Below are 26,766 nucleotides of genomic sequence, written 5' to 3' on the forward strand. Positions count from 1 at the left end.
AAGGTGAGAAAGCATGGGACTCGAACCATGGTCGGCTGTTGGGAGTATCCAGCACCTTAACCATCAAAGTTTGGTCTCCCAAACTTTGTGGGTTTTTTATTCTGTTTTTCCAGTTATTAACTTTATAGTATTTTATAGATGTTTTGGCCTGAGATGGATTAGAAATGGAAAACGAAACAATTGGCCCTTTACCACAGACAGCATAAAAACCCTCCTTTAAGGAACAGAGAGGCCTTTCCCACCCTTTAAAGCAGCCCCCCCACCATTCAGGGCAGGATGGGGAGACGAAAGGGAAATCGCCCTGGGGTCTGCTTACCCTGCAACCCTCCTCGGGCAGCAAACTCCCACTCCTCCTCAGTGGGCAGTCGTTTCCCCTGCCACGCACAGTAGGTGCGAGCATCATTCCAGCTCACGTGTACCACTGGGAGCTCCAGCCTCTCGCGGATGCCAGAGCCAGGACCTGCAGGCTGACAGCCAGGATGAAGTGAGACAGGCTTCTGGAGCTCAAGGCAGTCTGAGGCTAGGCTGAGGGCGCCTGCGTTCAGCTTTTACCACCAGATGAAGGAAGTTGCAGTAGAGAGCTAGGTGAGTGAGGAGCACACGGTCAGAGGAGACTACACGTGAGCCTACAGGGAGGACTAGGACTGGCGACAGGCAAGGGTCAGGGCAGAAGAAACAGGACAGCTTGGCTCCCTGAAACTCCCGTCATCCCTTTAAAGTCATGGAAAAGAGTCTAGGGAAACCAAGGCTCCAGAATAAGAGCCAGCAGGGGTAGGACATGAGGCATAGGAACCAGCCCTTACCTGCCTCCAAAATGCCTTTTCCACTGGAAACCACCAGAGAAGAGGCTGCAAAAAAGAAGGAGCATGACTGCAAGATGCTTTGCCCAGCAAGGACCCTTTCCTGACTGAGCCACATGGGACAGAACAGAGACTTACAGCTGAGACTCGGGTGGGCCCAGGGAGGCTGTGGCAGGAAACTCACTACCCTGGAAGAGGGAGGCTTACCAAGATGTCTGAAAAGTTCAGAAGTACAGTGTATTGAACTGTATACGTCTCTGGATCTTCTCTTCATGCAAGAACTAGCTGAGGGTTCCTAGGAGTGCGTGTACCTCTGATTCTTCTAGGTGCTCCCTCCTCACCTCAGGCTCTCAGTCCTGATCCTTCACTGTGGCCCAGGTGATCCCTTATCCCCCAGGATAGGTTCTCTCACCTTCATTTGCTCAGTTGCTTTGTTTTTTAGCTCAGCGGAGACAAAATCTTCAAACACAAAGCTCCACCCAAACATCTCAGCCTCGGTCCGGTACTTTTTCTCCCTGACAAAATCCCTGGAAAGAGGTAGTTCACTTCATTCAGCTGATAGGGTCCCAAGCTCTACTCCCACTCTCTCCTGCTCCAGGAAACCTCATTTGAGGGACTGCAAAAAGTTTGTAGATGGCTGGCCCCTTGCCCTAACAATGAAGAGAGCTGGATCCTGGGGGCCAGCAGGTGGTGTGGTGGTTGAAGCACTGGACTCTCACATATCCAACCACGGTTCAAGTCCCAGACCTGGTGGCTTGCTTTCTCCCTCTTCCTTTCTGTCTGTCTGTCTCTCTCTGGTCAAAGTAGAAGAATAATGATAATAAATAAAATTAAAAATAAATAAATCTTTAAAAAATAATAACACAAATGGAATTAGATAAATATTCTTTTTTTTATTTTTTGAGAAGTTTTTGCTATAGGTTACGTGTGCTTGCCAGAAAGACAGAGAGAGACAGAGAGACAGAAAGCGAGAAATCACCCCCCTGGGGGGATGGCCACACTGCAATCCCTTCTCTTCTATTCTCCTCTCGGGATCTTGGGCACGCACGCACACATACCTGGCGTGAGTTAAGCCACCAGGTCCAAGACTTGAACCACAGTTGACTACATGGGAGTCCAGCGACATAGCCATTACGCCGGACGCCCAGGCACCTAGCACTTCCCCCAACTGCTGGTCCCAAATAAATAATTCTTAAAAAAAAAAAAGAGCTGAATCTTACAGAGTCAACCGCGATTCAAGTCCCAGTCTGAAAAACTTAAAAAACACACTGGACACACGTGCACACGTGCATGCATGCCCAAAATCTCAAGAGAGAAATGGAAGAGTACAGACTGCAGAGTAACCATACCCCACTGAGAGGTGCTTTCTCCCTCTCCTCTCTTTCTCTGGTGAGCACATAATTTGGAATATAAAAATATGAGTACTGTGGAACCCAGGATCCCACAGGCTGGGGATTAAAGGAAAGGAATCATAGTGTGACTAGATCTTGTGGAGGGGGCTCCCCTCTCTCATGTGCTCTATCATGAATTAAAAAAAAATTAAAATAATTCATTGTCACCATCTAAAATATATATCCTTCCAGATTCTTACACCCTTGATCCCATACAGATTTCTAAATAGTTTCAATAAGGTGTTTTCCCATAATTATTTTCCTTTTGAACTCACAAAATCATGTTCAATGGAACCACCAGGTGGCATGGTGGTTAAGACGCTAAACTTCCACATGGCCAAATACAGTTCAAGTCCCAGACCAGGCGGCTTGCTTTCTTGCTTTCTCACTTTCTCTCTCTCTCTCTGTCTCTCTGGTAAGCGCACATGCCCTGTGGTAAATTTTAAAAAGTAATAATAATAAAGAAAATTAAATAAATAATTTTTTTAATGTGCAAAATTTATCCATTAATGTATGTGGATATATATTCATAATGGAAAATATATGCATAATCCAGATTTGTTTATGGATATGCTTTCGCTATACATAATTTTTTTATTATTATTATCATTTGTTTTGTTTTAATTTACTACAGGGCACATGTGCTCACCAGAGAGAGACAGAGAGAGAGAGAAAGAAAGAGAGAAAGCAAGCCACCAGGTCTGGGACTTGAACCACAGTTGGCTGTGTGGGAGTCCAGTGTCCTAACCATGCCACCTGCCAGCCCTGATATACACAGTTTTTAAAAATGGGATCATACTCTATGTATTCTTTTGTAAGCTAAGTTTTTTTACTTAATATCTTCTGCCTCTTTTCAACAAGATTTTTTTTTTTCTAAATTTTTGCCAGAGGGTACACACACTCACTAGAGAGAGAAGGGAAGAGAAGGAAAGCTAGAAAGCACCCCCCATTGGCATGGTCATGCCACAATTCCTTCTCCACCCTTAGGGATTTCAGGCACAAATGCACACACACTTGGCACACACTTGACTACATGGTCAGTCATGTGGGATTCAGCCATCTTAACCACCAGGCCATGGGCTGGTGAAACAACGAGACTGTTATTGGCTCCTAAGTATTGTTATATTTATACAAATCGTTTGCATAATTTTTGTTAGATATGTATCTACAATGCCATCTCTTTTTTCAAGAATTATTTAATTTCATTTATTATTATTATTTCTTTTTTGAGAGAGATTTTTTGGTGTGCTCACCAGAGAGACAAAAAAATGAGAAATCACCCTCCTGGAGGAGGGGGGATGGCCACGCAACAATCCCTACTCCTCTATTCTCATTTTGGGATCTTGGGCATGCATGTACACATGCCTGCATGAGTTTGAAGCCACCAGGTCTGGGACTTGAACTACAGTCTGCCATGGGGGAGTCTTGTGACATAACTGCTACACCATCTACTGACCCCAATTATTTTTTTTTGTTTAATTTGCTACAGAGCACATGCACTCACCAGAGAGAAAGAGAGAGAGGGAAAGTGAGAGAGCAAGTCACCAGGTCCAGGACTCTACCCATGGTCGCCATGTGAGTTCAGTGCCTTCACCACCACACCACCTGCTGGCTCCATACAATGCTATCTTTATATAAAGTTAAATGGTTTGGGGACACTCTTAATTCTTTGCTTAAGACAAATCCCTACAAGTAGGATCACTTGTCAAAGGGTCTGAGGAGTATACCAACAATCCCTATGCTTACTTCAATCTATATGTTGTCTGTCCTAAATCAACTTTTTTTCTACAACTTTTTATCTTAAAAATGTTTAACAGGACCAGCAGATGGCAAAATGGTTACAATGCTAGACTTCCAAGTAGTCGACCATGGTTCGAATCCTGGACCCAGTGACTTAACTCATGCTAGGCACATGTGCGCATGCCCAAGATCCCAAAAGGAGAATGTAAGAGAAGGGACTGCAGCGTGGCCATCCCCTCAGGGTGTGTGTGGGGGTGGTTTCTCACTTTATGTCTCTCTTTTCTCTGTCTCTCTGGTGAGTGTAGGTGCCCTATAGGAAAAATCTCTCTCTCTCAAAAAAAGGGTAGACCAGCAGATGCTGGGGTGGTTAAGTCGCTGGACACTCCCACATGGCCGACCATGGTTCAAGTCTCAGACCTGGTGGCTTGCTTTCTCACTCTGCCTCTCTCTCTGTTCAAAGTAAAATAAATGAATGAATAAATAAAATTAAATAAATAATTACTTTTAATAAATGTTTAAGTCTACAATTAACATTTAAGTAACAGCCTATATATGCTTCATTACTCTCCCCCTCCTTCCTTTTTCAACCCCCTCTCATCAACAGATATTTCTCTCTCTCTGTACACACACACACCTATACCATTTGAAAGTTACAGATCTCGGGACCAGCAGGTAGCATAATGGCTATGTCACTGGACTCCCATGTAGTTGACCGCGGTTCACGTCCCGGACCCAGTGGCTTAAAACTCACGCTGGGCGCGTGTGCGTGCATGCCCAAGATCCCAAGAGGAGAATGGAGGAGAAGGAACTGCGGCATGGCCATCCCCTCTTGGGGGGTGATTTCTTGCTTTCTATCTCTGTCTCTCTCTGTCTGTCTGACGAGCTTACGCACTCCATAGCAAAAATCTCTCAAAAAAAAAAAAAAAAAAAAAAGAAAGAAAGAAAGAAAGTTATAGATCTCTTTTTGATCATTTTTACCTTTTTTCCCTCTTTTATTTCCCAGAGGGTACATGTGCTCACTGGGTGTGAAGGGAGAGTAAGCAACACCCTCCATGAGGGACAGTCACACTGCAATCCCTCCTTCCGGGATTTTGGATATAAATGCACAAGTGCCCAGTGTATTTTTTAAGACACCAGGTCTAGGACTTGAACCACAAAGTCAGTCATGTGGGATTCAGTCATCTTAACCACCATACCACAGGCTGGCCCAGATTTTTTTATAGCCCTACCCAAAACATATGGTCTTAGGGAAACTGAGGCAGCTCAACCTGGCTTCTTCGATTGAGTTGGAACCACATGTTTACTAACACAATGCCATTTTCTTCAACACACATAAAGGGAACTTAAGGGATTCTTAGCTAGGATGACCCTTATCACACCCCCTTCTCTGCTGTGGAGGACATTTCTGTTGAGTGTTTGACTTCTGCTCATACTTCAGAGCTATGCCCAGGGTCATGAAAAATGCACTGGCTCAGGAGTTAGAGGATTTGAGAGCTATGCCCAGCTCGTCCACTGAGAAAGTTGGTCAAACCTCTTTGGGTTTTCTCATCTGGAAAATGCAGATAACACTTATTCCACAGTACTACTACAAAGATGCTATATGTGAGTAAATAAACTTATTTCCTTTTAGATAGTAGGAAGGAAAAATTTTAGAATGAGCTTTTACTCCTCCTAAAGGAACCCTTGATATACCTGAAATCTTTGTTGGTGACAGGGAATATGTCGATGGCAAAGGGTTTTACTGTTACCTCCCGGACAGGCCCTTCACCATCTCTGCCATCTGGAGAATTTGTCCCCATCAGGAATCTTCCACCTGGCAGCTGGACCATGCCAGTAGCGTGTCCATTCCCTGCAGAGAAAAAGGAGAGATCTCAGTACACATGCATATATATTACATATGTATTATATAAATGTATGTATAAAATAACTGGTAATACTGGGATCATATGTGGTATTCATAATGGCATAACAAAACATGGATGCTTACACATTTGGCTTTAAGCCCTTGTGCTGAGAAACCTCAGGCAAATTACTTAGTCTAAGATTTCATTCCTTTATTTATAAAACAGGGAGAGCATCTATCTAAGTAGCTTCATGAGTTAGACAAACTTGTTGGGGACTGGCTGGTGGTGTGGTGGTTAAGGTGACAGGATCCCACACGGCTGACGGTGCAGTTCTCTTCCGGAGCTGGTAGCTTGAAAGACATGCCAGGCACGTGTGCATGAGTGTCTTAAATCCCAAGAGGTGGGAGAAATGGAGAATGGAGAAGGGATTGCAGCATGACCATCTTTCATGGTGAATGCCTTCTCATTCCTTCCCCTAACTCTGGAGAGTGCATGCACCTTCTAGCAAAAATTTAAAAGAAAAGAAAAAAAAAAAAGGGGCCTCCAGCATACAAAACTCGCGTGATTGAACTTCCAAGTTTGGGAAGAAACCAACCATCCACCAGATGACTAGAAATCGCTGCAGGACCACAAGAAATATGGGGAAGCAGGAAAATACCTCTCCCACAAGGGAAAAGGATAGCTCCTCTTCATCCACACACAGTTCAATGGAAATCATGGAAACGTCTGATAAAGAAATCAGAACATTCATAATGGCAAAGCTAACAGAGATGGAAGAGAAGAGAGACAAGGAACTGCTGAAGAGGAAGGAGAAAGGAGCTGAAGAGCTCCAGGATGTGAGGAAATTCATGCAAGATCTAAAAGAGGAATTTCACACTTTACAAAAGAATCAGATGGAACTGTTAGAGATGAAGGCTATAATACAAGAAGTCAAAATCTCCCTTGAAAGTATTAAAAGCAGACTAGATCATACAGAAAATAGAATCTCTAATGTAGAAGAGAAAATGGTTGGCCTAGAAAAATCCACCGCGAAGACTGAGAAAATGGCCCAAAAATTTGAAAATAATATGCGAGAAGTACTAGATACCATCAAACGTCCAAACATCCGGATAATAGGCATCCCAGAAGGTGAAGAGACTCATAAGGGCATTGATAATCTATTCCATGAAATCTTACAAGAAAATTTTCCAAACCTGGAGAGGCACTCAAAGATTCAGTCCCAAGAAATACAGAGGACCCCAAATAGAATCAACCCAAGAAGATCTTCTCCAAGACACATTATAGCCAGATTGACCAAAACCACAGACAAAGACAAGATACTAAGACTGGCAAGAGAAAAAAGGCAAGTTACCTACAAAGGGTATCCCATCAGACTAACGGCAGACCTCTCATCGGAAACAATGAGAGCGAGGAGAGAATGGGAAAATGTATTCAAAGTATTAAGGGAAAAGCAATTTCAACCGAGAATTCTGTACCCAGCAAGGTTATCGTTCATTTGGGAAGAAAAGACACGAACTTTCCCAGATAAACAAAACCTGAAAGAATTTACCAGCACCAGACCGGATCTCCAAGAAGTTCTTAAGGGAGTGCTATGTCAGTAAAATTAAATGCAGACACACAGAAATAAGAGTTCAGAAACTAAGAAAATGGGCAACTTAATTGTAGGGCCAAAAGCTGGAGTTGAGTATTACATCCCAGATTTCAATCTGGAACATCGAACCTCAACAGATACAGAAGAAAGATTAAGTACATGAGACTGAACTGATGAAACAGTATTCTACGACTTGACTAAAATATTGCTGCTTTTCTTCTAAGCTTTGTTGTCTGGTTTTAAGGACTTTTGTCCTGTCTTCAGCTATCAATAGATTCATGTTCCGACTATTTGAACGTAATGGAATTTTATGGATGATAACATGCATGATTAAGCCACTATGCAGTTTACTCTAGAGGGGAAACCACATTTAGTATGTTGTGATGATGCTCAGGGAATGAATGTAAATTTAAAAAAAAAATCAGAGAAAAAAATACTAAAGCTGTTACCAAAATTTAAAAAAAAAAAGAAAAACGTTTTAAAAAAAATAGTTTTATTTCTCTTACTTTAAAGAATATTATTGGAATTGTGAGAGGATTACATTGTATGTCTGTGCAAGTCTTCAAGAGTTCATGGAAAATGTGTACTATGAAAAAACTGCATGAGTTTCAACAGAGACAATGGGAGGAGGGTTGGACAGGGCAGAGGGTTAGGGATAGGGAATCAAGGATGGCAAACAAACAAACAAACATACAAAAAAACAACGCAAAATATACAAGACATAAGAAATGAAAAATTGTTTGTTGATAACATGTATGTTGATGTGCTTGATGAGCCAACAGACAGTGTATTTTGGATGAAAAATTCATTTTGTATACTGTAATGATGTATAGCATATTAATGTTAAAAAAAGAAAAATAAATTAATAAATAAAAATAAATAGGAAAAAAAAAAAGTGGTGGAAATTCCTAAGAATGACATGGTCATTTTCATTTACCTCCTTCTTCTACACAGCCCTTGATCCCAGTTGGGTAAATCTAGATACTATATCCTGAAATACACCTAGTACTTTATTTTCTTTTTAAATAATTATTTTATTTAACTTTATTTATTTTAATTTGACCAGAGAGGGACAGACTGAGTGAGCAAGCAAGAGAGAAAGAGGGAAAGTGAGAAAGCAAGCCACGAGGCCCGGGACTCAAAACTACTGTCGGCTATGTGGGAATTCAGTGTCCTTAACCACCATGCCACCTGCAGGCCCACATCTAGTACTTTCTATCCATACTTCTGCTCATGCTGCGTTTCTGCCTCTGACAACTTACTACATTTTTATCAGTTCCTAGTGATTCTCATCTTCGCATCATATGACTCAGAAGGAAAAGACATCTATTTTCCCCATGTACCCCTGGCACCTAACACAAACACGCAATGAAGATCATCAAATAAGCCCCAGAAAAATCATAGAATAAAGAGAATCTTGGGCCAGCCAGTGGGTAGCTGGATTCCGCAAAACTAACCCTGGGGCTCAAGTCTTGGATGCGGCAGTTTGAAAAACATGCCGGGTGCGTGTGCATGTGTGCCCGAGATTCCAAGAGAATGGTAAAGGGACTTAAGAGTGACCATCACCCTGGGGGGTTGCTCTCTAGTATGTGCACTCACCCTATGGCAAATTTAACCTTATTTCACAGGTGTAAGCAAGACCCAAAAAAGGTAAATGACTTAAAGAGTTGGTTAGCAGTAGACAGAACTAGTCTCGGTCTCTTACAGTGGTCTCCTAGTCCACACTTCTCTGGCTCTGTGTATCACTTCACAGTGTTGTTCCCAAGAAAGGATGTCTAAGCACTATGAGATCCTCAAGAGCAGAGTCCAGGTTTTTTTTTTTTTTTTTTTTGAGAGGTTTTCGCTATAGGGTGCATGCACTCACCAGACAGAGAGAGACATAGAGACAGAAAGCGAGAAATCACCCCCCAGGGGGGATGGTCACGCCACAATCCCTTCTCCTCCATTCTCCTCTCAGGATCTTGGGCACGCATGTACACGAGACCGGTGTGAGTTCTAAGCCACTGGGTCCGGGACGCAAACTGCGGTAGACTACATGGGAGTCCAGCGACATAGCCATTACGCTAACTGCTGGTTCCCAAGTCCAGGTTTTTTGATGTTCCTTAAGATCCAATCTTTGGCCCTCTTTTCATCTGGACACACTCACACTGATTTCTTCCATTTCATTTCTCCAACAAATACATTGGGCACCAGTGGGAGAAAAGCAAGTAGAAAACCTCAGCTTGAAAGGGAATTAACAACATACTGTTTTTGACCAGGTCAGTAGGTGGTGTAGTGGGTTAAGGTGCTGGACTCCTACATGGCCAACTTCAGTTTAAGTCCAGAATCCAGTGGCTGAAACTCACTATGCACGCATGCCCAAGGTCCCAGGTGGAGAATGGAGAAGGATCTGCTGCGTGGCCATCTCCCATCCCTGGGGGATGATTTCTCATTCTCTCTCTCTTTTTTTTGGAGAGGTTTTTGCCATGGGGTGTGTGGGCTTGCCATACACAGAGACAGAGAGACAAAAAGCGAGAAATCACCCCCCGGGGGGGGGATGCCCACGCCACAATCACTTCTCCTCCATTCTCCTCTTGGGATCTTGGGCATGCATGCACACACGCCCAGCATGTTTTAAGCCACCGGGTGCAGGACTGGAACTGCGGTCCACTACATGGGAGTCCAGAGACATAGCCATTACACTAATTGTTGGTCCCTCTCTCTCTTTCCGTCTCTCCAGTGAGCACCTGTGCTCTATGGCAAAAACCTTTAACAAAACTTTTAATTGTAACCCTAATTCAATAACCAAACTATAACTTATAATCGTTTATGAGACAGTAGGTGAATTTGAACAGACTGTATACAGTATCTTGGGACCAGCAGGTGGTGTGGTGTCTGAGGCACCCGTCTCCCACATGGCCAAATGCAGTTCGACTCTGGCCCTTGTAGCTTGCTTTCTCTCTTTCTTTCTCTCTCTGCCTACCTCTGGTGAGTGTACCTATCCTGTAGCAAATTTTAAAAATACATATTTTAAAATACATAAATATTATAATTAAACAATTATTTAAAAAAATTTAAAGAGCATTGTCCGTTTTTTTTTAGGTGAGAAATAGCATGGTAACTTTTTTCATGACTTTTGTGTCTTTTGTCCAGTTAAGCTTAATATACACCTTAAAAAATCATGTAATACCAGGATCACTTCACCAAAATGGCTCCTGGGAGAAAATAGGATCTCGGGGGAGCAAGATGGGCTTCTAATTAGCAACTGTTTAACCTGGGCAATGGGCCCGTGTGTGTTTGTGTGTGTGTGTGTGTGTGTGTGTGTGTGTGTGTGTGAGGGTTCTTTTTTACTTTTGTTTGAAAGACTCCAAAATAAGGAATAAAAAGTTAAAAGGTAGTTTAGCACAAGAGTGTTAATAAACACCTCCCCAGGTTGGCCACCCCCGGGAGGTGCCTCCAGCCTTTCCAAAATACATCCAGCACTCGCGCGGGCGGAGGGGTCCCGGTCTCTTTCCCCACCAGGGCAGAGCTCCCCATCCCTCTCGGTGCCTTGTGGGAAGTGGCACCGTAATAGGGCAGGCCAGCACACTGACCTAGCTTAAGCCACAGTCCGGACAGGAGCGACAGGAAGGACAGCAGCGACGAGCCCGAGCCCATGCCGGGGGTTAAACGAGCAGACACACCCGGTCAGCTCAGCTGCGCATGCGCGCGCCTGCGTTTGCATTCGACCCCCTACGCGCCTGCGTGATCTTCCCCACCTCACCACCGCCGCGCCGCTCCGCATTCCTGATCGTACTGTACGTGGAAGGTAACTTCACCGCTTGCGCATTTGCCCAGATAATTAAGAACAGCAATCTGAGAATATTATGGTTTCTGCCATTCCCATTCACAACCTTTTTACACTACAAATTTCATCTGCTTTTGTATTCAAGATGCTTTGTGTTTTCTCTATAAGCTGCCTGCTCACCAGAGCGAAAGTGATAAATCACCGTCAGGGTGGATGGCCACACAGCAATCCTTTACCAGTCTCCTCTCGGGATTTTTGGCACACATGCCCAATGGCACGAAATCTGGCCACTGGGTCTGGGACTCAAACCATGGTGAAATATGTGGGAGTCCGGCACTTAACCAGAACACCCGCTGGCCCCCCAAATGCTTTTATACACACCATTTCAAGACCACAGAAAAGGTTTTAATTTAATATTTATTGCACACTCATTATAGGCCACTGTTGAGCCCTCAAAATACAAGCTTGTAACACACTTCACTTTCATGGACTGTATATTCCACCTGTTTAAAACAATTGTGTGGAAACATGGGACAGAACAGTAATTTGGGTGGGGGAAAAAGGGACACTAAAGGGTTAGGGATATTTTGCATAAGCAAAAGTTCAGTCTTGAAAATAAGGTCAACCTTTAAAAATCTCATGATTCACCTAATAACCCTGGTAGCCCTCAGTCATCATGCCCTCAGCTATCTTTTTACCCTTGCCTCCATTTCTGTTTTTGTCATGTGACACTTGCAGCTCCCTTAACTCCCTCTAGTGTAGTTTGTTTTCCTATCCCCCCACAACCGAACTTTTCCGGGAGCATTTCAGCTATTTCAAAAGCATGAAAGATCCAACTGATCCAATAATTTTATTCACAGAAATTGATACTAAGGGCAATAGGGATGTCTTCAGAATCTTAAATTGTTACTCCTATTAGCATAAAAATTTTAAACACAATGCTTAGCAATTGAGAGGTGGTTGGGTACTTCAAAGTAATCCATAAGAAATTATTAAACCATTAAAATGAGTTTTTCAATGAATATTTAATAACAAGGTAAATAACATATGTTTATCTAACATGTAATTTTATGCAGCTAAAGCAAACATCCTGTTGGCTGGGTAAAAAGGAGTTGGTTTGTGTGTATACTTCAGTGCAATTTAAAAAAATACTGTAATTATTGATTTCAGAACTCCAGAATTTGAACAGATGTTCTCTCCTTTTATCACATGGGAAAGTAAAATTCCTTTGAACATCATTTGAAGCCTGGACGATTTCCCCTAACTATATTTTTCCAGATCACTCTGTAGAGTCTTCAAAATTCAGAAGATACAGGAAAGCTTTAATTCAGCCTTTTAGAGAAGACATTCCAGCTCGCATGATCTCATCAACAAGGAGAATGTTGGTGGCAATCACGGTACTAAAAGGGAGAGGGAAAAATGGCTCAGATGATATGAACCTTAACTTCCCACTTCCAATTCAACTGTACACATTACACCCAATTAGATTTCCGCTTCTTTGTGTGCCAAAGGCTCATTTAGTGTCTATACTTCCAATTTCGTATTCATGGAAAAAATACAAGTAGAACATGCCAAAGGGAAACAGTGATTCCCTAAAGGTTATCTTAGTTTTGGTATTCCCAAACTTACCAAGAGTGAAGAAGCTGTTTCTTTACACAATAATTATCCCATATGCCTACTTCTGCTGCTACCATCGGCTCGCCTGAAAAGGTAACCAACCAAGTCTTAAACTACATATAGTCGAATAGTAGGTCATAAAATCAGATGCTCTCTTATAACAGAATTATTCTGTGCTGTTTTGCTCATCAACAATTACCTACTTCCTCCAGTATTAATTATGAAAACACAGCCTCTCTATTTATTAGTCCAATTTTCTACTCCAAACCAGGACTCCACTCCCGGCAATCTTTGATGAGTTTACAACTTTTACTTAGAAGGTTTCTACTGATGGGATGCCTTCTTCAGTTACCAAATGTTTAAACATCTCTCTGTTCTTCTGGATACATTCCTGTTTGTTCATAGTAAATGAGAGCTCTTGAACTATAAAAGAGACCTATTTCTCTCATTCCCGAAATCTTTTCTACTAAATTAATAATGTTGAAAGCAATTGGTCCTACACATATTGCATGGATGCATCTGGTATTGTTTCCAACATACTTGTATAACTTGTGCTGCCACAGGGGCGGTAAAATCAAGTCTATGATCATTTCATTAGATTTGGTCTCTTTCTGGCTATTTGTTATCTTGTTTTTTACCTATGAATATGATGACTTAATGTATTTTCTTATCAAAGAGCCTGCTCAAAAAATCGAGTGAGGGGGACCAGCAGTTAGTGTAAAGGCTATGTCGCTGGACTCCCATGTGGTCGACTGTGTTTGCGTCGCGGACCCGGTGGCTTAAAACTCACGCCAGGCGCGTGTGCGTGCGTGCCCAAGATCCCAAGAGGAGAACGGAGGAGAAGGGATTGTAGCGTGGCCATCCCCCGGGGGGGGGGGTGATTTCTAGTTTTCTGTCTGTCTCTCTGAGCAACCCCCTAACAACAAAACACCTCTACAAAAAAAAAAAAAAAAAAAAAAAAAAAAAAAAAAAAAACAAGGGAAGCCCAAATATGAAAGCCCTTCTATACCTGGACCATCTACCACCCCACAGCAACAACTCCAACCAATCTGTACTTTAGAATCATTCATGTTTGGAACTAGCAGGTGGCAAAGTGCTGGGCACCCATGGTGTTTGAGTCCTGGACCCAGCGGCCTGAAACTCACGCTGGGCATGTGTGCCTATACATGCCCAAAATCCCAAGAGGAGATGCAGAATGGATTGCAACATGGCCATCTCCACTGGGAGATGCTAGAGTGGGTGGGTGTGATTTCTTACTTTCTGTCTCTCTGGCGAGCACAAGTGCTTTATAGCAAAAACAAAACAAAACAAAACACAAAACAAAAACAACTCTCTGAAATCAAAGACATTTACTCTACTGCCATAATTACTATATCTAATCATTCCATTTTTTATATGTACTTATGTTTATCCCTTAGAATTCAAGAGTTCCTTGACAGTACTGTGTCAAATGGTATAACAATTCTTTAAGTTTCTTTTGTCCCTATTTTTTTTTCTTGGTTTTATGTCACCTATATTATCTAGTTCTCTTCCTACAGTTTCATTCTCTTACCTGTGTTCAGGTCTACACCCACAAGTTGACCTGATTCTGAATGTTCTGCTTGAATTTTAACTAATGTTTCCTGAAGGTCAAAACCAGAATTCTGAGCAAGAACCTAAAATAAACAAATTTAATTCTTAAAAAGATGAAACTAAGAATTGATAGTGAAATTCTTAATACGTGAACAGTATTTCCAATTAATTAAGACAAAAGCGTACTAAACCAAGATAGTCATTATTTATGTTCTCTTCAGAGAATAACTAGATGTACGTTACTGACCAACTCTCTAATCCAACCCCAGCAATACACTGCAAACAAATAGACCTTAGAAAACAATGGTAGTAATCAGCTTAGCTAAAAGTGTTTATCTTCAAGTATAACTAACTATAACTCCTATACTGCAGCCTTAAAACACAATCACCTATTGTCATCTTAAACTTGATAGTCAAGTCCCCCAAAGGAATCAAATATGAAAATGATGCAGGAAACCTGCTCTAGAATCAGTGAGAAAACGATTAAACTTTCTTATCCAAAACCAGCACCACAGGCTAGCTGGTGACATAGTAGTAAAGGCGCTGGACTCCCACATGGCCAACCGCAGTTTTAGTCTCAGACCTGGCAGCTTTAGAATCACCCAAAATCACAGGAGCAGAATGAAGAAGGGATTGCAGCATAGCCACCCCCCCAAGGGATTATTCCTCATTTTCCTTCTCTTTATCTTTCTGGCAAATCCACACACCCTATGGCAGAAACCTTTAAAAAACACAACCAAGAAAACCCCTATATTATAAAAAAAAGCCTGTATTAATTATCAAGCAGGTTTGTTCACTTTAATCATCTTCCTAAAGTGCAGAAAACTTTCTTGGGGGGAGAGGTTTTTGCTATAGGGCACGTGTGCATGCCAGAAAGACGGAGAGAGACAGAAAGTGAGAAATCAACCCCCAGGGGGAATGCCCACACTGTAATCCCTTCTCCTCTATTCTCCTCTCAGGATCTTAGGCACGCACACACACACACCCCCCCAGCGTGAATTTAAGCCACCGGGTCTGGGACTTGAACCACGGTCGACTACATGGGAGTCTAATGACATAGCCATTACACCAACTGCTGGTCCTAAGGGTAGAAAACTGTTAAAGTGGGAACCAGCAGATGGTATAATGTTTCCATAGCTGGATTCCTATGTAGACTCAAACCATGGTTTGAGTACCGGACCCAGTGTTAAACTCACATCAGGCTTGCATGCATGCATACCCAAAACCCTGAGAGGAGAATGAATTGTGGCATGGCCATCCCCTTTGGGGGAGTTGATTTCTTGCTTTCTGTCTCTGTCTCTCCAACGAGAGCACGGAACCTATAGCAAAGGTCTCTATTTTTTAAAAAATTGTCAAATGTATTCCATACCTTGGGAATTATCAGTAATGCATCTGCAAATGCTTGGACTCCAAGCTGGGCCCTTCCCTTTATACTTGGCTTGTATTTAATCAGGGCTTCTGCCATGGCCACTTCTACTGCTCCAGCACCCGGAACCACACAGCCTGTAGGATTGGGGTGGGGGAGAGAAATGCTCAGCTACAAAAACAACAAAACTATAAAAGTAATTACACACATATGAAAGCTACTAATTCACTATGACCACAGCAGCTTAAATACCACCCTTGAAAGTCATAATACAAGCAACTACCAGAATGATTCAATTTAACTATACTTGGCAGCTCTGACAAACTATTAATTCATTTATTTGTATTCACCTTTAAGAAAGATATGCTATGAAAAAGAACAATGCATACCATCATAATCATTTTAGAGGGAAGATGTTACTTTCGCATGGTGTCTGGCTGTGTAAACTACTGATAAAAGAACACAGTATTCAGCCATGCCTTTCAGATGAGCAAAAAGAACAGAATTTAAATAATAAACATCTTACCGTCATCAATAGCATTTTTGACAGCCCTTAAGCCGTCTCTTATTGCATCTTTGATTTGAGTGAGTGTGTGCTTGTTTGGTCCTTTGACCAATAATGTAACAGAACGAGGATTGTTACATTTCTCAATAAAGGTGAACTTCTCTTCTCCCTAGGTGTAAAAGAGGTACTATTTCAAAAAAAGAATTTGGTTGTGCAGAACATAGAGTAAAGGGGCCTATGAGAAAATACACAGAATATTAAAGGAACTGCCTTTAAAATCCACATATAAAAGAAATGTGATTTCCCCATTAACAACTTATCATTACTATACATGAAGTATCAAACTGTATAATAGGAACAAGAATCTCATCAGGAGTTAAAATTTTACTGACGAATTCATGAACTAAAACATATATTACCCTTAGGAAGAAAATACACTTACCAATGTGTACTCATACACAAGCCCTGCATGTCCCAAGCAATCAGGATTTAGGTCATCAAAAGAATTTAGAGCTACCCCACCACAAGCAAGAGTCAGTCTGAAAGGTAAGTGTTTTAAGAGAGAAATGTAAGTAATGTTACCAGTTGCATTCGAAGAGAAGACTTAACTTTAAGGAACCAATTTTTCAGAATTACACACTAAAACTATATTATGAAATGTTTCATTTTAACCTAAGCCTTTCCATTCACCATCAACAAGCAGAAAAGCACTTTTTCTCCTAATCTTCCATTTAAACCTCTCTCCTCAAGTCAGCAAATACTCCATCAATATGAAATTAAACATGGGAGATAAAGAATTACTCTGAATGTTCTTGATGCCATCTTGTGGCAAGGAAAAATATGTATAATATGTGTCATGGCTTAAAAATAAAATATGGGGGACCAGCAGTTGGTGTAATGGCTATGTTGCTGGACTCCCATGTAGTTGACCGTGGTCTGAGTCTCAGACCCGGTGGCTGAAACTCACGCTGGACACATGTGTGCGCGTGCTCAAGATCCTGGGGGGAGAATGGACGAAAAGGGACTGTGGTGTGGCCATCCCTCTGGGGGATGATTTCTCGCTTTCTGTCTCTCTCTGTCTGGCGAGCGTACCTCCCTATAGCAAAAACCTCTCAAAAATAAGTAATATAAAAAGTTAAATAAAATCATTATTTAAAAAAATAGTATGACCAGTTCCAGCAGGTGGCACGGAGGTTAAGGTGGCTAGATACCACACCACTGAAGGCACAGTTCAAATCCCAGTATCCCAAGATGAAAATGGAGACGGGATTGTGGTTTGACCAATCCCCTGGTGGAAGAGGGGAGGTGATTTCTCATTTTCTCTCTTACTCTTTCTGGTGAGCACATGCACTCTACAGCAAGCTAAAACTAAAACTAAAATAATAGGTACAGAGTTTCAGTTCGGGATCACAAAGTTCTAGATATAGAATAGTGACAATAATTGCACAACAATGTAAATGAACTTGGGGCCCACAGGTGGCATGGCGGTTAAGGGCACTGGATTCCCACATGGCTGAGTCCTGGACCTGGTGGCTTGATTTCTCACTCCCCTCCCCTTCTCTCTCTCTCTCTCTCTCTCTGTCCCTCTCTGGTTAAACTTAACAACACTCTATAGCAAAATCTTTCTCTCTCTCTCTCTCTCTCTCTGTCCCTCTCTGGTTAAACTTAACACTGACTTGTGCACTTACGAACGATAAATCTTTCATTATTTGTACTTTACATTAAAAGAAAAAAGTAGAGGTAAAAAGGAATAATCCCAAGTCACGTATACAATAGATTAGGCTCCTATTACTCAGATAATCTACTAACCGTACCTCTCCATATTTCTCCTTTTAGCTCTGCGCAGAGCTACAATGCCTTCTTTGGCAAGAGCATCTAAGGAAAAGGGGTCAATTCCCTACAACAAAAAGAGATTAGTTTCAATATATGTCACCTGACAGATAAAAAAGGCTGATACATACTATGAGTTTATAAATCAAATTTTCATTCTCACCTTTTGATTAATGACAACAAATCCTTTGTCTGAATCACCACAGACTTTCTTTTTCAGTTCTATTATTTTTTTAACTCTATCTTCAATGAATTTTCTTTCAGCTTTTACTAGTTTTTCTCTCTCTTCTGCACTCTTGTAAAAAAAGCCAGAATTCACTTCTCTATTTAAAAATTACAGAAAGGGAGAAAATGTTTACCTTTTAAATAGACAACAGTCTCAGACTGAATTACTTTAAAAAAAAAAAAAATTTCTTTGTTCCTTCCACGAGTGAGCAAGACAAGCACCCCAACAAAACTCTAAGACACTATCCACCACCCCAAGCCTTCAGTCAGTCCAGGATAATGGGCAAACGAGAGCATAGCAAGTATGTCTGGACCTGAACTGGAAACCTTCCCACATGAGACTGCCTTGCAGAACGTCACCTTTTACCACGGTGTCACCATTGGGCCCTCTGCATTACTTTTAAAAACTGACAAGTCACTGGGACCAGCAGTTGGTGTAATGGCTATGTCGCTTGACTCCCATGTAGTTGACCGTGGTTTGAGTCACTGATCCTGCGGCTTAAACTCACACTGGGTCCATGTGTGTGTGTGCCCAGGATTCCAAGAGGGGAATGGAGGAGCAGGGATTGCGGTGCGGCCATATACCCTAGGGGCTGATTTCTCATGTTCTGTCTGTCTGTCTCTCTTGGTCTTTCTGGTGAACACATGCGCCCTATGCAAAAACCTCTAAAAAAACAAAAAAGGAAACAACAAAAAAAACCTGACAAGTCACTAAGTTCCAACTCTGCCCCTTGTACCTTTCCAGGTCATTCCCATCACTCTCCCAAACCGAACTGAGATACTACTATCCTTCCAATGGGGCAACTGAGTTTCACAAAGTGACTTGTCCAAAATGCCAAGCTCCCCCATTTCTTAGTTCATCTCTAGAGTGCCATTAACTCACGTTTTTTCATATTCTAATGACACATTGCATGTGAGGATGTACGCATCTTCTACTCTTTTCTTCATATCAGGATGCCGTGCCCCATGGTCCAAAACAAGTCCTCTGATTAAGCTGTTAAAACACATAAAAAATTAGTTACTGATAGCCAGGCAGGAATGTACCACATTTTGACAAAATTAAAACGCTGAGTTGAGACTATAGTAATAATTTTTTTTAAAGAATTTTTTATTTAACTTTATTTATCCTTTCTTCCCCATACTCCTCTTGGAATCCTGGGCATGCATGGATATGTGCCCAGCGTGATTTTCAAGCCAGTGGGTCCAGGACTCAAAATGCCGCCAGCCACGTGGAATCCAGATGCCCTAACCACCATGCTTACTGCCCCCATGATCACTCTCTTTAAAAAAAAAAAAGAATTATTTACTTATTATTATTATTTTAAATATGACCAGAGACACACAGTGACAAAGTAAGTCACCAGGTCAAGGACTTGAACTGTAGTCAACCATGTGAGAGCCTAGCACCCCAACCACCATGCCACTTGCTGGTCCCATGATCACCTCTTTTTAAAAAATGTTTTCAAACTAGATCTTTGAGGGAAAAAATCCCCATCAGCCTCCCATCATGTGTCATACACAACTGTTCAGCATAATGACTGGTACACTTTACCTTTCAAAATCATGCTGATCATAAACACAGCATAGCACCATTTCAAAAGAAAATATTACTAAGAGTCAATGTAATACTTAATTACAAATTTACCCAAAAATATGAAAAAAAAAAAAACCTACTAAAAATACATATTATATGAATGAACTTCTCAATTTTTTAAAGTTTCTTTCATGCCAGGTGTGACGCAACATGGAAGATGACCTGGGTTTGTGTCCCAAGACTTCCCAGAGAATACCTAGCATGCATTTGCAACGCCTGTGATCTGGGCTAGCTGAAGCTGGGGTAGATCACAATATGGAGATTGTTGTGGGTACCTGTCTCTCACCACTGATGTAAGAAATAAGCTTTAAAAATCATTTTTTTAAAGTTAGGTTCATCCTGTGACATGGCGGTTAAGGCAGCTAGATCACATACAGTCAACTGCTTGGTAAAGTCAAGTGACGGACTAGGCAGTTTGAGAAGCAAGCTGGGTGCATATGTGTGTGTGTATGCCCCAAAGCTGAAAGGAGGGAGAAAGGGACAAAAGACTAGGATGTGTCCATTCCCTATGGGGGAGGGGGTTTCCTTTCTCTCAGGAAAAATTTTTTTTAAAAAAGGGAAAAAAATTTCAAGTTTATTTCTTTATATTTACATAAGGTTGGGCTTGTGGAATGTGGCTCTCTTAACCACCAGGCCACAGGACCAGCCTTAAGTTTATTTCTTATGCAAGAGAAAGAGACAAGCACCTTCAATAGTGTTTTATTTCTGGATCTGAAGTCAGTCAGGAACACAGGTACTCACATACCTGGCATACCCAAGCTGCATGGGAAGAGAGCCCTAACACTGCATGCATATGGCTTACAGCAATGTAGTGTGTTACACTATTAATTCTACCAATTTCTAAACCAACTTTATTATTTTTATAAGCATTTTACTACCTACCTTGTATCAGTTTCAGATTTATGTTTCATCTCCATGATCTCAACCATGAAGAGGTCAATAGGTTCATCTTGTTTTTTAATGGCCAAAATGGAGTCCACTACAGCCTACAGTAGGAGTAAAACCATTAAACTTGATCACAGAAACTGAAACAATGAACTGTTACTTGTTCATGGGAGTAGATAATAACTTTGCTTTAAAAGATCTGGATTAATCTTTTTATATAAGTTAAAAACACATATGTAAAGAATTGAAATCATCTGTTTCTGAAATTTTAATTACCTCGAAAATCATTACTATCTCTTCTATTTACTTATACCAGGAATTTTTCTAATATTGAAGTCTCCATTTTATATTCCTTTTAATGAACATTCCAATTACAGATTTTAATACCTGGTCAAGGTATACTATTAATGTTCTTATTTTACTTTTTAAAGTCACAGATTAGGCATCATTGCCACAAAAATAAGTGTACTTTTCTTATCCGATTTGATATTGTGAAGACTTCAGATAGCACCGGTAAGTGGAAGTAGTAAGAATACTGATGTGTTGACTATCAGGAATTTTTCCACGTAGGTGTATTATACCAGACACATACTAAACTTTAACACATACCTCTGTTAAGACATCTGCAAGTTCAGCGTGAACTTTAGTACGAAGAGATGTTCTGGCCACATCTATAAGTGTTTCCCTGTCCATCTCTCTGCTTACTTTGACTTGTTCCAGAAACTGAAGGGCCTTTTCCTTTGCAGCTTCAAATCCTTCAGTGATTATTCTGGGATGAAGACCCTATGTTAAAATGACAATTATAACACCACCACTAACACTTCCATCCTGAGTTAGCTACAACTATATAGTTCATGATGAAATTCAGATAATTTTTGAAGAATTCATCTGGATCATTTACACAATTCTTTTTTTAAAAAGGTTTTTGCCATAGGACATGTGCACTCACCAGAGAGACAAAAGGTGAATGGGAAAGTGAGAAATCACCCCACAGAAGGGATGGCTGTACCACAATCCCTTTTCCCCCAGGGATCTTGGGCATGCATAAACACACACACACCCAGCATGATATTTGAGCCACCAGGTCTGGAACTTCAACCACAGTTGTCATGTGGAAATTCAGTTACTTAACCATGACGCCATCTGCTGGCCCCCCTTTTATTACAATTAATGTAATATTAACATTATGTGCTGGTTTTCTGAATACATTTAAAAGGATAAATAGTCCTTTCAACGCAGAGGAAAAGACCAGACATTGCTCTAGCACAGAGTCGAAGCCAAGGGAACTATCAAGCACACTTGGGTGTTCACTGTGCAAATCACGGGAATAATGCCCAAACACAAAACTCTGTCCTAACAATTTGTTAGTCAGTAGGAAAATTTTATCTTTTCTACAGATAATCTGAAATTAATTTACATCATTTGCTAATCAAAATAAACAAACCTAGATTAAGACCTTGCTTTCTCATTCTTCCTAGGAAATTCTGACAGCCAATTAGTTCTCACTGATATTTGCTTTACTCTTGGACTACTCAGGGCTAAAGAGCAGTAGAATTCTTAATTTTTTAAAATATATTTATTTTTGTAATAGAGGTTTTTGCTATAGGGTGTGTGTGCTTGCCGGAGAAACAGAGAGACAAAAAGAGAGAAGTCACTCCCCAGGGGGAATGGCCACGCCACAATCCCTTCTCCTCCAGTCTCCTCTGGGGATTTTGGGCACACGTACATGCACCCAGCATGAGTTTTAAGTCACTGGGGCCTGGACTCAAACCATGGTTGACTATGTGGGAGTCCTGCGACGTAACCATTATGCCATCTCCTGGTCCTATAGAATTCTTATTAATTTAAGTTTCTGGTTCTCTTTTTTCTTATAAATAAATATGCTTAGTCCAAAACTTTTCAATGTTCTTTCTTTAAAAAAAAAAAAAAATCATTGCTACAGGGCATCTGCACTCTCCAGAGGAGGGAGAGGGAGCAAGCACCCTTCATGGCCAGGGTCAGCAGTTGGTGTGGTGGTTAGGGTGCTGGACTCCTACAGGGCCTACAATGGATTGAGTCCTGGACCTGATGGTTTGCTTTCTCACTTTCCTTCTCTGTCTGTCTCTCTCTGATGACTATAGAAAGTTAACAAATAATAATAAAATTTAAAAAAATGTTAAGAGAATTATTTTATTTAACTTTGTTTATTATTTTAATTTAACCAGAGAGGGATAAAGTGAGGGAGATAGAAAGCAAGTCACCACCAGGGACAGGACTCAAAATGCCATTGGCTCTGTGGCAGTCCAACACCCTCAACTACCTGGCCACCTGCCGGCCCCAAAATGAAATAATTCTTAAAAAGAAGGTGTAGCTGGCCACGTAGATCCAGCTTCCTTAACCACTACGCCATAAGACTGGACCCTGGGGACCAGCAGGTGGCGTGATGGTTAAGGTGCTAGACACTCCCACATGGCCGACCAGGGTTCGAGTCCTAAATCTGGTGGCTTGCTTTCTCAATTCCTCTCTCTCTCACCCTCTGTCTCGCTCTACTCAAATTAAAAAATTAATAAATAAAATAAAATAAATAATTTTAAAAAAAAGACTGGACCCTGAATTTCTCATTTTATTTCAATTATCAATCTATGTCATACCAAGCCAGATATGTTACATGTGCAAAGCAACGTGATACAAAAACTTCAGCCCAAAAGTTCCATAATTTGTCTACTATCACAATAAACTCGTGTCCCACCAAAATAACCCAAATTCCCCAACCGAAGCCCTATGATCTTTACATTCTACTGCATGGCCTAAGCTCCTATTAACCATCAATTTGTATAAATAAATATTAGGCATTTCTTATACATGATAAAATATCACAGAAACAAGAAAGTCATGTATACTTCAGAAATGTAGAGATCCGCCTGTTTCAGCAGCTCTCCAATGATAAGGACATTGGAAGTAGTACCATCACCAGTTATGTCATCCTGGGCTGTTGCTACTTTTGCTATTAAGGAGGCTGTTGGGTGTTGAATTTGCTGAAAGTGAGAAAAAAAAAAAATCACTGAAACAACATGAAATAGTCCAAATATAATATACCTCAAATAAAATATATGAAAGGACTATTATAGTGCTATCTACTTGGACATACTGCCCAAGTGTCTGGCTACGTAATATGTAATTACTTCAATTAAAAAGTTAGCAGCTATTTTAGACATCGATTTATTTATGATGAACAAAACATTTTTATGCATTACCTTGTTTCAAGATTATCTCTACTGATTCAAGATGACAAATCTAGTAGCAATAATGTGTAATTTTCTTTCTTTTCCACTGTGCAACCCACTTCAGTGCCAGCAGCTCACAGGCAGAAGCTGGGCAATGGTTCGGGGCCAGCTTGCTCTGGCATGGGGTACTATGAGAGGCCCAGGGGGACAAGCCTGCCATAAATCCAAACCCATGCATATAACAACATCTCATGCATCAATAACATCTTCAATCTGTGACACAAGCCTAGAGCTTTTGTAAGACAAGCCACATCCCATGGCCAGCAGCCTCCAATATTCTTGGTACCCAGCATTTAAAGAAAAACAATAAAAAGCCCTCTTAGCAAAAGATCATCAGTGGATGTTAAGTCACTATATGAAACAGGACATTCACCATGTCTCTGAAATCACTCCCCAGAAATCACCTCCCAGGGGGATGGCCACACCGCAATCCCCTCTCCTGCATTCTCCTCTTGGGATCTAGGACATGCACACACACATCCAGCATGAGTTTAAGTTGCCCGGTCTAGGACTTGAACCAGGTGGACTACGCTGGAGTCCAGCAATATAACCATTATGTCACCTGCTGGTCCCACCCCATAGATTCTTGACTACAAAGGATCCAATCAAGGCTCTTGCATTGCAGTTGGTTTTGTCTTTTTATTCTCCTTCAACCTAGGATTTGTGCGCCTCTGGGAAACTGACACATTTGTGGGGGGCGGGGGGGGGGGGGGGCGGCTGGGGGGGGTGGGGGGAGGGAGTGGTGGTAAGAATACTACATAGGTGATACTGTAGTTTTCAGTGTCATATCAACAAGCATACAATGTCAGATTATGGAGAGATTTTTCTTCCAGACCTGAGGAAACAGCATTAGCTAGAAAGCATATCTAAGCATATCTGAGACAACTGTGAAAACTAACAGGAGTGGATACAATACCATATCAATACCATATCAATGTTGCTAATGGTATTGTGATTATGTGGGAGAATTAATACTCTTGCTTACTAATACTCTTGCTTAGAAATGAAATGGGATAATGTGTGCAATTCACTTTCAAATGATTCAGGGTCTACAAAGGAAATAGCAAAATGAAAACAGTTGGCGAATCTAGGTAACCGACATATGAATGAATGATCTAATTATTGTTAAACTTTTCTGTAGGTTTGTAATTTTTCAAAGCAAAAAAAAAAGAGATTGAAGAGAGGTAGAAGGTGGGAGAACTTTAGAAGAGTTCAATGATTAGCTATAGTGGTGACTGCATGCATTTGTTTCAGAATTATTTAGCTAAAAATGTTTAATGTACTCATCTGTATTTACATTTTATTTCGCAATAAAAACCATATGTAACTTAAAAATCATATAGATTAAAAAATAAATCATGTAGATATAGCTCTTCTGACATCAAGTTTAAACTATGGCTCCCCTTGCTCTTTGCTAACACAGGCCCACACAAACTACACCTCCTATGTTATCCAGTCCTTACTGAAGATACTTATTAACAACTGGATGTTCAGGGCATAACACTATCAGAACCCTAAATTATATTCTGAATTCAAATTAGAGGCATGTAATTTCCTTTTCTTTAAAAAGAACTTTTTAAAAAAACTTGCTAGGTTTTGGCAATTTATAGATGAGTAAAATGAATTCTTCTCTCAACAATCTTACATACTTTAACCCTGGGACTTTCAAGAAAAGACACGCAATTTTATCTCTCCTGCAGCTGGAGGTAGAGACACACACAAATTGCTCCTTTAAAAAGAGAAAAACTGAAAAAAAAAAAAAAAGAGAGAGAAAAACTGTAACTATCCTGTTGCACTTTATCCATCTGATAGCATCAATAGCCCATAACTTTAAATTTATTATAATTTTCATTGTAGTTAAGACTGCAAATGGCAAAACGGCCAGTAATTCAAATCTAAATCTGACTCCAGAGCTGAGCTCTTCAGTGTTCTACTGTTAGTATCACCAGTAATTACATTTCTTTTCTACTCTCTCAAGAAATGAACACAATTTTGTCCTACTTTGAGAATGAACGAACACTAGAACTCTTTAAAAAGGTTGATGATGCTATTCAAAAGGCTGAAACACATGGGAGGCCCAGGGGATTCCATTCCCAAGAGACCCTTTAAACAGGCTGGTGGTATGGTTCACCTGTAGTCCTAGGTTCAGGAGGCTAAGGCAGGAGGATAGGGCCATGGTGAGGCCCTGGGTCTAAAACCTACATACACACACACAGATCTGCCTAACAAATCTACGTAAAATCAAGGCATTTTTGACCTAGCACAGGAGCCTCTCACCATTTCGTGAAGCAGCACATTGCCGTCTTTGGTTAGTTTGATGTCACCAGCGCCAGAAACGAGCCTGTTCAATGGGCAGAAATGAAATCAGAATGTAACTTTTTCAAAAGGATCCCAATGAAGAGTCCCATAACACCCGGCTCTTTTCAGACCCTAGGGCGCTGGGGCCACTCCTCCCTTCAGAGAAAGCCGAGTCCTCGGTGTGGCTGAAGTCCCAGAGGGCGGAGTGCGGCGCACGCGGGTCGCTTTGTTCTCCGCGGAGACCGCATCGACACGAGGGGAAATGGCCGGGGCAGAGGATTTGGCGCAGGAAGTAGGACCGACCCGGAAGGACGCAGGGAATAAGGGCCGCGGCGACGGGCGAGGAGGCCGGGAGGCGGCAGACAGGAGTCCGCGGTCCTCGCCTCGCCAGGCCCGCAGCGGCCTGAGGGGCGCGATGTCCGCCCAGCCCTCCCGCAGCCCCGCCTTACATCTTCATGGTGCCCTTAGGCCCCAAGTTG

At 41.4% G+C, this 26,766-nt stretch overlaps 2 protein-coding genes and 3 non-coding genes across 6 annotated transcripts in view; all 5 read right to left on the reverse strand.

The window, feature by feature from the left end:
- Positions 1-11,040, reverse strand: part of SUMF2 (sulfatase modifying factor 2) — an 18,322-nt gene extending 7,282 nt beyond the window's left edge. The window contains exons 1-5 of one of the 2 annotated variants that reach the window (XM_006148093.3): positions 10,939-11,040; positions 5,624-5,780; positions 1,213-1,327; positions 804-848; positions 317-467 (exon numbers count right to left, since the gene is read on the reverse strand). In XM_006148093.3, coding sequence (XP_006148155.1) covers positions 317-467; positions 804-848; positions 1,213-1,327; positions 5,624-5,780; positions 10,939-11,002 — 532 coding nt within the window. In that variant the 5' untranslated portion in view covers positions 11,003-11,040. Of the gene's footprint in view, positions 1-316; positions 468-803; positions 849-1,212; positions 1,328-5,623; positions 5,781-10,938 lie in introns of those variants that run through there. The other variant, XM_006148094.3, reaches the window with a different exon arrangement.
- A 491-nt stretch (positions 11,041-11,531) lies between these two features.
- On the reverse strand, positions 11,532-26,766 carry CCT6A (chaperonin containing TCP1 subunit 6A; the record flags this gene model as incomplete). The annotated part of the gene is given in 14 exon segments (XM_006148265.2): positions 11,532-12,532; positions 12,762-12,834; positions 14,302-14,404; positions 15,691-15,824; positions 16,214-16,361; positions 16,635-16,731; positions 18,007-18,089; positions 18,186-18,345; positions 19,131-19,241; positions 20,724-20,827; positions 21,336-21,509; positions 23,606-23,740; positions 26,267-26,330; positions 26,737-26,766. Coding segments are annotated over 14 exon segments (1,489 nt in total), but the record flags the coding sequence as incomplete, so codon positions are not given.
- LOC114007771 (small nucleolar RNA SNORA15) lies at positions 16,026-16,166 on the reverse strand. The gene has a single exon (XR_003549355.1). It is a non-coding gene; the product is annotated as a small nucleolar RNA SNORA15 (small nucleolar RNA).
- LOC114007773 (small nucleolar RNA SNORA22) lies at positions 21,911-22,044 on the reverse strand. Its single transcript, XR_003549357.1, has one exon. It is a non-coding gene; the product is annotated as a small nucleolar RNA SNORA22 (small nucleolar RNA).
- On the reverse strand, positions 24,034-24,165 carry LOC114007772 (small nucleolar RNA SNORA42/SNORA80 family). The gene has a single exon (XR_003549356.1). It is a non-coding gene; the product is annotated as a small nucleolar RNA SNORA42/SNORA80 family (small nucleolar RNA).

The sequence above is a fragment of the Tupaia chinensis genome, unplaced genomic scaffold (genome assembly GCF_000334495.1).
Source record: "Tupaia chinensis unplaced genomic scaffold, TupChi_1.0 Scaffold000231_1, whole genome shotgun sequence".
Taxonomy (NCBI): Eukaryota; Metazoa; Chordata; class Mammalia; order Scandentia; family Tupaiidae; genus Tupaia; species Tupaia belangeri.